This window comes from Neovison vison, chromosome X, assembly GCF_020171115.1.
Source record: "Neovison vison isolate M4711 chromosome X, ASM_NN_V1, whole genome shotgun sequence".
Lineage (NCBI taxonomy): Eukaryota > Metazoa > Chordata > Mammalia > Carnivora > Mustelidae > Neogale > Neogale vison.
The window spans coordinates 106577794-106589949 of NC_058105.1; the positions used below are offsets into that span (position 1 = coordinate 106577794).

The 12156-nt window shown below is 38.2% G+C and overlaps 1 protein-coding gene across 1 annotated transcript in view; it reads right to left on the reverse strand.

Moving 5' to 3' along the window:
* Nucleotides 1-401: 401 nt before the first annotated feature.
* Nucleotides 402-12156, reverse strand: part of IL1RAPL1 (interleukin 1 receptor accessory protein like 1) — a 109180-nt gene continuing 97425 nt past the window's right edge. Inside the window, exons 6-7 of the mRNA XM_044234748.1 lie at nucleotides 1857-2027; nucleotides 402-1409 (exon numbers count right to left, since the gene is read on the reverse strand). Of these exons, the coding sequence (XP_044090683.1) occupies nucleotides 691-1409; nucleotides 1857-2027 (890 nt within the window). The 3' untranslated portion in view covers nucleotides 402-690. The remainder of the gene's footprint in view (nucleotides 1410-1856; nucleotides 2028-12156) is intronic.

Sequence of the window (12156 nt, forward strand, 5' to 3'; positions counted from 1 at the left end):
GGAGTGTATTCTGACGAGCAGTGAATTAAATGTTAAGACAGTTAGACCCACCCCCACCCCTGCTCAGAGTTTACACATCATGCCGCCATTAGAAGGGTAGAGGTGGGGAATGAGGTGGGACAAGGAAGAGATTCAGGGCTCTGATTGACGGGGCCCTCCTACGAACCAGTGTTCTTCTCATCTTTCTTTTTCCTCCCAAATGGCAATGCTGGCATTCGTCGCACTGCTCTCTGAAGGCCCACGTGGCCCTGCTGATCCTAGGCAGAACCCAAGAGAGGATCCGGTGCTCCTTGTCCCATCGGATAGATTTGTCCAAGCACCCCAAGGAAATGTTAAAAGCAAAACAAAATCAAGAAAAGAAAATAAAACCCATTCTAAAACTAAACTAATGAAGCAAAAAAGGGTTTTCTATCTATACATAAGTCTCTTCTTTAAAAAAATGTAAATTTACAAATTCCAATGACATATAAAACAAAGTCAAAAAATGTAATGGTAAGAGACATGGTAAAACAGGAAGACACTGATGCTACAAAGAAATTGCCAAAAACATATGTACAAGACCCTGTTTTTCCTCGTGTTCTAGAGATTGTAATGCATGTTTTTAACAGCAGCAGTCGAGGATTTTGTTCCAGGCACTGGGCTGCACACTCCGCTCAAGCTCCCAGGGACGGGATGTCCCTTGCTTTTCTGTCACCAAATCACACTGGATATACTGGTCTCCCTCGGCAACAGCGGCAGGATGGCACTGTTTGTGTGGGCCTCGTCTGGATTCTGCTCCCTGCTCGATTTTGTCTGTGGCCGCTGCCCGTTGATGAGTGTCATAGGGATGTTACAATAGGTATGCTGATTTCCTATGGAGGTAAGAGGCAGGGTGCCGGTAGGAGGTACGTCGTACTCATAGCTTCGGTAGTAGTGTTTCTGACGCATTTGTGAATGGTACGTGTTGTGAAAGGTGGAACGGAGGTCTGGATGGGCAGTGGCTAGAGCTGTGGAGGTGGCCGCGGCCATGGAGATGGCCGAGACAGTCTGCAGCTCTCCAAAAGGCCCCTGCTCACTAACATCTAAAGCCTGCTCGTGCGTAATGGGTTCTATCCTCTTAAAAGGCATTTCATACTGTAAACGTTTCCAGAACTTAGAGTTCAACTTGTTGCATTTTGGTCCGTGCCATTTAATAACCGTCAGGAGCTTGATGGTGTGCTTGAGGGCTTCCACCTCCTGGTAGTTCATAATGCCTCGGAGTTCACTGCATTCAATGAGTATCACTTTAATTTCTCCAGTGACGAGCATGTTTCGAAGTCTGGTCTCCAGTTCAAAGATGCTCCAGCCCCTTCTGACTACATAATTTGGGGTCATGACAATAATCAGCCTCTTGCTTTGATCTACACACCTTGCCACATCTTCAATGTATGCTATAAAAGAGAAGAGAGCTTATCAGAATGACCAGATCAAACATCTGCTCCAGAAAGCCCCAGCAGCTTCTCTTCCACACATTACGTGAGAATTGTTGCTTGCTAGGTCATACCTCAGAAGATGAAAACAGCCAATGACCGCACCAAATAGAATACGGGCTTTGCTTTTCTCAGCGTTAGAAATACTTTACCTAGGTACGAATCTCCCATTTGTTTTTTCAAACGTCAAGACTCATAAAAGGAGGTGCTTTACAGAATAGTGGAACTAGCTTCTCAGGGGCATCAGAAATTAAGTTTCATATGAACACATAATGACATTTCTTTCTTGAGACACTGATACTATTTTTGATGTAGAGAACCACAAGTTAAAATTCTGCCTAAAAAGAATGGTGACACACAGACAGACAAAAAGAGTATGCACACCTTCAAATGAAAACATTAACTTACTTCCAGTTGGGATTAAATCTCTATCTGGTATGAACAACTTATATCCATAATGTTTTTCAAGCATGTCAGGTAGGATTTCAAGAGCAAAGCGTTCTTCTTCCCCAGTCTCTTGATTCCACTGGTCAGGGTCCACTTTGGTGTATGATAAGTATGCATCATAATCTTTATTGTCTGTCAAAAAGATTACAGAGTAAAGTTGAAGTCACTGCTCGCCAAAGAAAACATTAGGACATGAAAACATTCAACTCTTTTAAAAAAAACATCTCTAAATGCCCTACTTTGGGGAGACCAAAGAAAGGAGCTTCTACTAATTTTCAATAAGAATTCAATGATGTCAAATATTCTGGAATTCATTCGGAGGTATTTTTTTTCTTTTTTCTTTTCTTTTTTTTTTTTTAAGATTTTATTTATTTATTTGTCAGAGAGAGAGGGAGAGAGAGCGAGCACAGGCAGACAGAGAGGCAGGCAGAGGCAGAGGGAGAAGCAGGCTCCCTGCTGAGCGAGGAGCCCGATGTGGGACTCGATCCCAGGACGCTGGGATCATGACCTGAGCCGAAGGCAGCTGCTTAACCAACTGAGCCACCCAGGCGTCCCCATTTGGAGGTATTTTTGTTTGTTGGTTTTGTCGTTGTAAAGACAGTAGTAAGAAAATGAACAAAAAGAGCAATGGAATGTTAACTTTTAACATTTTTGATGTATAGGTCATAGAGAATCTTGACTGCTTATAAAAGGCACTTGGTTCGATAGTATGCTCTTACTCTAAGTAACTGTACATTCAACTAATCCTGTCCTTGGCCATTTAACTTTGTTGAAAAAAAAAAAGAAAGTGCACCTGGCTTGACCACAGAGGAATGGTATTTTGATTGTGGGCACGGTACTGATTTTTTAAATTTCTTTTTTATTGTGTTATGTTAGTCACCATAAAATACATCATTAGTTTTTGATGCAGTGTTCCAAGATTCACTGTTTATGTACAATAGCCAGTGCTCCATGCAATACGTGCCCTCCTTAATACACATCACCAGACTCTACTGGGGAGAAAATAAAATCAAGCGTGGAATAATTAGTTATCTACTGGGAACCAGTTCTTGGATTTGGGGACTTAGAATATTATTCCACTGAATTATTTTAGAAAACCATATTGTTTTGTTGATCTTCATTTATCTCACATGTAAAATACTGCCAATATTTTTTATTATGTTTATCAGTTTGACCATGAGAATAAAACATTACAAAATAAATGAATGAAACTTTGTTCTAAAATCTGTTTCTGGGGTGCCTGGGTGGCTCAGTGGGTTAAAGCCTCTGCCTTCGGCTCGGGTCATGATCCCAGGGTCCTGGGATTGAGCCCCACGTAGGGCTCTCTGCTTGGCAGGGAACTTGCTTCCTCCTCTCTCTCTGCCTGCCTCTCTGTGTACTAGTGATCTCTGTCTGTCAAATAAATAAATAAAGTCTTTAAAAAGGTAAAATAAAATCTATTTCTTTCCTTCTTCTTTCCCCTTTTTACATGGAAACTCTTCAAATATTTGATGACTGCTATCATGCATTATCTTGACCTTAATTTTTTTTAACACTAAGCATCCCAAATTTCCTATTTGTGTTTCTCATGAAAATAAGTCATGTATCTTCTGGATAGTCTCTCATTCATCCATTGCCTTTACAGAATGAGATATGAGGATTCATAATTCACCTCAAATCTAAATGCTACCAATATACAGAGTTTACCAAGTATCAATCCTCATTGTCAAAAAGCTAGCAGGTAGATCTGTTTCATTGATTTCTTTTGATTTTGAGTCTGATATCTTTGACTTGGACATAATCTCTTTTCCCATGTGTGGTATTATTGTGCTCACATCTTATCTTTTTTATTTGACCACAATATCCTTGACTCAGATATCTCACCAGAGCTTGTAGATGATCAGATTTGTTGATTAAATAAATGGATAATCTTTCATTTGCATATCACACGACTTGTGTTTTACAGCCAGTGTGGGGATTTTCTCAAGACCTGGGATTATTTTCTAGGAGAAATGGCCTTGGAGATATACACTCCATGCTGCCTGGACTCCTCAAGGAATTACTAGAAGCTATGGGGTCAGTATTTATCACGTTTCCTTTGGAAGAGTCTTGAACTATAGTTTCTCACTATGAGTCAACGGAAGACCTTAGAGACCTTATAAACTCCTTTGAAAAAGTGGTTTCAGACTTCAGCATGAATGACAACAATTTGGAGGAATTGCTGAAATATAGATTGCTGGGCCCTACCTCCAGAGTGTTCCATTCAATAGTTCTAGAGTAAGTTTTTGAATTTGCATTTTTAAAAGATTTGTTTCTTAGACAGAGAGAGAGAGAGAGAGAGTGTGTGTGTGTGTATGTACCCGAGCAGGAGAGGCAGAGGGAGGGGGAGAGAGATTCTTAAGCAGACTCTGAGCTGAGCACGGAGCCCTACCTAGGCTTAATCTCATGACCCCAAGATCATGACTTGAGCCGAAATCCAGAGTCAGACACTTAACCAACTGCACACCTATGAGCTCCAACAATTTGCATCTATAACAAGGTCTCGGGTGAAGCTACTGCTAGTTCAGGGACTACACTTCGAGAAACTCTGCTCTAGGATAGGGTATAGGCATCCCGAGGGCTCAAGGGCATCAAAGAACTGCCTGCAGCTGCTGGTTAATTGGCCAGAGAGTGACAAAACTAATCACTGCAGTGTCAGATCCATGAGAAGTGGTGCTGATACTTACAGGGGATGTACTCTAAACAATCCACACTTTCACCAAAAAGGAAGTAGATTCTTGCCTAGAGTAATGTATACATTAACTATATTAAGCTTAAATGAACCTCAGGAATTGGTGCTATGGCCTCAGTCAGTTTTTATATCATCTGGACAAATTTATAGAAGTAGTTAAGCTGATATCTCTTCAATAAAAAGAAGTTGCTCACATGCAGATTATCTTGGTAGTAAATGTGGCTCAAAAGCCCCTTGTGAGCATCTGCGACAGCAGCCTCAAATCAATGGAACACTTGATTGATATCTAATTCCTCTCTTTCCCCAGGGTCTCTGTCAGAGCAGTAATGGGCTAGGCATTTATTTACTACCAGAAGGAAACTCCTGATTTAAAAGCTATCAGACTGCAAACATCATGCCAGATACCATACTAAATTCAGCAATGTTCTCTGACTCAAAGATCATATATCCGAGTTTTCTTCTATTTTCTCAATTCTCAGATAAATATGAATCTTGGGTAATATCTATTTAATTTTGTTTAATATCTGTAAGTACTTATATTGGTTTAATACTTATAAGAACATATATTGACTTAATATCTTAATGTCTGAGTTTTATATGACTGGAGAAACTGTGAAAAATTGACATTTTTATAACCATAGAAAAAACAGAACTATGCTAAGGTTTTTAAAGAATAAGCCTGTGATCTTTTCAGTTCAACTTAAGTTTATAAACAGCTTAAAGGTGGTTAATCATAACAGGGTAGTACAAGAGTATATTTCTTTTTTTTTGTACTTTTTAAAAAGATTTTATTTATTTATTTGAGAAAGAGAGGGATCACAAGTAGGCAGAGAGGCAGGCAGAGAGAGGGGAGAAGCAGGCTTCCCGCTGAGCAGAGAGCCAGATGCGGGACTCCATCCCAGGACTCTGAGATCATGACCTGAGCCGAAGGCAGAGGTGTAGCCCACTGAGCCACCCAGGCACCCCAAGAGTATATTTCTTATTCTAAACTTTATTCTTTAAATTTTATTTTCTGTACTTTAAACCCTCAACTATAATTCTGTTCACTGAAGAGATAGAAAACAGCTGGTGTACATGCTCTTTGCAATAGTTTGCACAAATTTGAACATAGCCATTGGTTTACTCTTCCCGTGACTTTCAAGTGATTCTGATTGCAATATTCAACAAAAAATGACAAATGGGAATGATGTCAGCAAAATAGCCAAAAATAAGACATCTGTGTCTAAATCCCTTCTGCCATGGTCCAGAGCAAGTCCTGCCCACCCAGGGTCCCACACAGTGACCAGACAGACGCTTTCCCAGGGACCTGGTTGGAGCCCTATCTGTCCATATACCTGGTGAAAGCCCACTGACTAAAGACCCAACTGTGGACCCTGAAATGTACAATTATACAGGCACTATCCTACTGAGCAAGGTACTAGAGGTAGGTCAATAGACCCAGGTACCAGAGGAGATCCTTGCCCATATGAGCCCCTGATAACAAGCCTGCCAAACATGGACCTCACTACAGACCCAGAAATAGCTGCACAACTGGCTCAAACCCAGAATGACTGCAACTCTGTACGTAATCCCATTGGGAACAGACAGAAGGATTTTACCTGCTGAAATCATTCTATGAAGACTACAAGAGGTGTTTGTTCCTTCAAATGTACAGACATCAATGCAAAGGTACACAGATCACGAAGAATCAGGCAAACATTATAACACCAAAGGAAACTAATGAAGTTCCAGTAACCAACCCCAAAGAAATGGAGATCTGCAGTTTGTTTGACAGAGAACTCAAAATAATCATCTTAAACAAACCATAGAAACTCAAATATAGAAATCTTGCAGGCCAGGAGGGAATGGGATAAAACATTCACAGTGACAAAAAAAAATGTCAACCAAGAATATAAGAATACTATACTCAGAAAAGAAGTCCTTCAAAATTAAGAAGAAATTAACTCATTCCTAGACAAACAATAGCTAAGGGAGTTTATCACCACTAGATCTGCCTTACAAGAAATGCTAAAACAGAAAAAAAGAAAAAAAAAAGATGTTAAAGGAAAATTTTCAAGTTGAAATGAAAGGACATTAAATAAAAACATGAAAACATAAAAATATAAAACTCAATGGTAAAGATAAATATATCATCAAATTCAGAATACCCTAATATTTCTATCTCTAGTATAAAAGTTCACAAAAATAATATTAAAAATAACTACAATTATTTGTGTTAGTTCTGTGATAATTACTATTGGTATTTTTTTAAAAAAGGTTTTATTTATTTATATGACAGACAGAGATCACAAGTAGACGGAGAGGCAGGCAGAGAGAGAGAGGCGGAAGCAGGCTCCCTGATGAGCAGAGAGCACAAGGCAGGGCTTGATGTGGGCTGGATGTGGAGCTCGATCCCAGGATCCTGGGATCGTGACCTGAACCAAAAGCAGAGGATTTAACCCACTGAGCCACCCACGTACCCCTAACTATTGGTATTTTGTGGGGATTACATTAATTCTATAGATTGCATTGGGTAATGGGGACATTTTATCAATATTTGTTCTTTCAGCCCATGAGCATAGAAGGTCTTTCTATTTGTTTGTGTTGTTTCTAACTTCTTTCATCAATCTTTTATTGTTTTCAGAGTACAACTCTTTCACCTCCATGGTTAAGTTTATTCCTAGGTATTTTAATATTTTTGATGTAGTAGTAAGTGGGACTGCTTTCATAATTTCTCTTTCTGTTGCTTCATTACTGGTGTCTAGAAATGCAATAGAAAAACTATCCTAAAACTCGAATGGAACCACAAAATGCTGCCAAATAGCTAAAAGAATCTTGAAAAAGAAACAGAAGCTGAAGGTATCACAATTCCAGATATTAAGTTACACTACAAAGCTGTAGTAATTAAAACACTATGGTACTTACACAAAAATAGACACATAGATCAATGAACAGGATAAAAAGCCTAGAAACAAACCCATTATATGATCAATCAATCTTTGACAAAAGAGGCAAGAATGTGCAATGGGAAAAAGACAATCTTTTCAACAAATGGTGCTGGAAAAACTGGACAGCTACATGCAAAAGAATGAAACTGGATAACTTTCTTACACCATACACAATAATAAACCCAAAATGGATTAAAGAGCTAAATGTGAGATCTGAAACCATAAAAATCCTGGTTAGAGAGAACATGCAAGAATTTGACTGATTAAACTGTAGCAACATTCTTCTACATAGGTCTCCTGAGGCAAGGGAAATAAAAGCAAAAATACACTATTGGGTCATTAAAATAAATGGCTTCTGCACAGAAGAGAAAACAATCAATAAAATGAAAAGACCACCTACAACCTATTGATTGAAAACAAGCAATAAAACTAAAAGACAAACTATAGTGAGTGCAAGAAGATATTTACAAATGACATACCTAATAGAGGGTTGGTATACAAAATACATAAAGAACTTATACAGCTCAACACCCCCCAAAACAAATAATCCAATTAAAATATGAGCAGAAGACGTGTATAGACATTTCCCTGAAGAAGACATACTTATGGCCATCAGCATATGACAAGAGGTACAACATCGCTCATCAATAAGGAAATGCAAATCAAAAACATGATGAGATATCACCTCACACCTATCAGAATGGCTAAAATCAACAACACAAGAAACAACAAGTGTTGGGGAAGAAGTGGAGAAGAAGGAACCCTCGTGCACTATTGGTGGGAATGTGGAATTGTGCAGCCATTGTGGAAAACAGTATGGGTGTTCCTAAAAAATGTATAGATAGAACTACCCTATGATCCAGTAATTACACTACTGGGTATTTACCCAAAGAACACAGAAACACTAATTTGACAGGATATATGCACCTCTACATTTACTGCAGCATTATTTACAATAATGAAATTATGGAAGCAGCTCAAGTGTCCATCGATAGATGAATGGATAAAGAAAACATGGTATGTATATATAATGGACTATCCTTTAGCCATAAAAAATGAATGAAATCTTGTCATTTGCAACACATGGATGGAGCTAGAGAATATAATGTTAAGTGAAATAAGTTAGTCAGAGAAAGACAAATACTCTCATATTTTGTTAAGAAACAAAACAAATGAACAAAGGGAGAAGAAAAGAGAGAGAGGAGAAACAAACCAAGAAATAGGATCTTAACTATAGACAACAAGTTGATGGTTACCAGAGGGATGGTGAGTGGGAGAATGGGTGAACTAGGTGATAGGGATTAAAGAATACACTTATGATGAGCACTGAGTGACGTATAGAATTTTTGAACCAGGATACTGTATACCTGAAACTAATATAACACTGTATGTTAACTACACTGGAATAAATTAAAATTAAAAATAATAACTACATCTACAATAATATCTTAATGGATGCACAATATAAAAAGATGTAAATTATGACAATTGCATAAATTGTGGGAAGAGGAAAGTAAAAGTATAGAGTTCTTTATGCAATTGAAGGTAAGTTTCATCAACTTAATATAGTCTTTTATATCTATTAGATGTTTCATGTAAACCTCATGGTATCCACAAAGAAGAAACCTATAATAAATCACAGAGGTTAAACAGAAGGATATTAAAGTATACAAGTCAAAAAAAATCACAAAGGAGGACAACAAGAGAGGAAGAAGGGGAAAAAGAAAAAACAAAAGCAAAAAAAAAAAAAAACCTAAACAGAAAATAACAAACAAAGTGACAATAGTACATACTTACCTATCAATAATCACTTTTCTTTTGTAAGATTTTGTTTATTTATTTGACAGGGAGAGACACAGTAAGAGAGGGAACACAAGCAGGGCGAGTGGGAAAGGGAGAAGTGGGCTTCCCAGGGGAGCCGCATGGGGGCTGGATCCCACAACAATGGGATTATGACCTGAGCAGAAGGCAGACACTTAATGACTGAGCCACCCAGGTGCCCTCTCAATAAGCTCTTCAAACACAAATGAACTAAATTTTCCAAACAACAAAGAGTGGCTGATGAGATCAAAAAATAAGATTCAACAATATGCTGCTTACAAGAGATTCACTTTATCTTTAAAGACACACATAGGCTGAAAGTGAAAGAATGGAAAAAGATATTCCTGCAGGTGGCAATTTAAAGAAAATAGGAGTGGCTATATTTATATCACATACAATAGATTTGCAGTGAAAATTGGTCACAAGGCACAAAGAAGCTCTCTCCATATTATTCATGATAAAGGGGTCAATTCATCAAGTGGATATAACAACTGTAAATAGATGTGCACCCAATACAGGAGTACCTAAATGTGCAAATATTAACAGAACTGAGGGGAAAATAGAGAAAAATATAATGATATTAGCATGTTACAATACTAGATTTACTACACTACTAGATACTAGATCCACTTTCAATACTAGATAGATCATTGAGATAAAAAAATTGAAAAGGAAGAGTAGATTTAAAGAATATTACCTTACACCAGTTAGAATGGCAATTATTAACAAGGCAAGAAACAACAAATGTTGGAGAGGATGTGGAGAAAGGGGAACCCTCTTACACTGTTAGTAGGAATGCAAGTTGGTGCAGCCACTTTGGAAAACAGTGTGGAGGTTCTTCAAAAAATTAAAAACAGAGGTACCCTATGACCCAGCAATTGCACTACTGGGTACTCATGACAAAGATACAGACATAGTGAAAAGAAGGGCCATATGCACCCCAATGTAGAAAGGATGACAATCCAACTTTTGCATTAACATGGATGGGACTGGAGGAGATTATGCTGAGTGAAATAAGTCAAGCAGAGAAAGTCAATTATCATATGGTTTCACTTACTTGTGGAACATAAGGAATAGCATGAAGGAGATTAGAAGAAGGAAAGGAAAAGTGAAGGGGGCATAAATCAGAGGGGGAGATGAACCATGAGAGACTGTGGACTCCAAGAAACTGAGTGTTTTAGAGGGGAAGGGGGTGGGGGATGGGTTGGCCCAGTGATAGGTATCAAGGAGGGCATGTATGTGTTATATGTAAATGCATGGAGCACAGGGTGTTATACGTAAACAACGAATCTTGGAACACTACATCAAAAACTAATGTACTGTATGGTGACTAATAAAACATTAAAAAACAAGAATACTATAGACCAAATCAACCTAACAGACATGTACAGAACATCCAGGGAAAAGTAGCAAAACACACGTTCTTCTCAAGCATGAATGAACATTCTTTAGGATAGATGGTATGTTGGACCACAAAATCATTATTAGTTTTCTTTTTCTGACCACAGTGGTTTGGGAGACTATGGAAAGATTTACAAATATGTGGATATTACATGACACACTCTTGAACAAGTGATGGGTCAAAAAAGAAAGCAAAAGAGAAATCAGAAAATATCTTGAGAGAAACAAAAATGGAAGCACAACACAATGAAAATTGAGATGAAACAAAGCAGTTCCAAGAGAAAAATTTATAGTGATAAATGCCCAAATCTGATAGAAAAGAAAGATCTCAAATAAATATACCTCAAGGAATTAGAAAAAGAAAGATAATCTGAGCCCCAAGTTAGTAGAAGACAGAAATAATAAAGATTGAACAGAAATAAATGAAATGTAGAATACAGAGATAATAGAAAAAAATCAAAACATGAAAAGTTGGGTTTTTATTTTTTTAAAGATTTTTTATTTATTAACTGGACAGAGAGAGAGATCACAAGTAGGCAGAGAGGCAGGCAGAGAGAGTGGAGGAAGCAGGCTCCCTGCTGAGCAGAAAGCCCGATGCGATGCGGGGCTCGATCCCAGCACCCTGGGATCACGACCTGAGCCGAAGGCAGAGACTTAACCCATTAAGCCACCCAGGCGCCCCCAAAAGTTGGGGTTTTAAAAAGATAAACAAAATTGACAACCTTTAGCTAGACTAACCAAGAAAACGAGAAAAATTAAATAAACACAATTATAAATCAGAGAGGCAACATAACAACTGGCACCACAGAAATACAAAGGATCATAAGAGGCTACTATGAACAATTATATGCCAACAAATTAGATAACCTAGAAGAAACACAGAAACTCCTAGAAACAAACAGCTTTCCAAGACTGAACTGTGAAGGAATAGAAAATCTGAACAGACCAAAAACTACGGAAATTAGAGCATTAATCAAAAAACTGTCAACAAAGACAAGCCTATGCCCAGATGGTTTCTCTGGTGAATTCTACCAAATATTTAAAGAAGAAATAATGCCAAACCTTCAGGGGAAGCAGCAGGCAGAGAGAGGGAGAAGCAGACCCCTCGCTGAACAAGGAACCTGATGTGGGGCTCGGTCCCAGGACCCTGGGATCATGACCTGAGCCGAGGGAAGACATTTAACCAACTGAGCCACCTAAGTACTCCAAGCCAATACTTCTTATGAATATAGATACAAAAATTCTCAACAAAATACTAGCAAAACAAATTAAGTAGCACATTAAAAGGATAATACGGCATGGTCAGTGAGATTTATTCCTGGGATGCAAGGATAGAGCAACATATGCAAATCAATAAGCATGACATTCCACATTAATAGGATCATGGACATAAATCATAAAA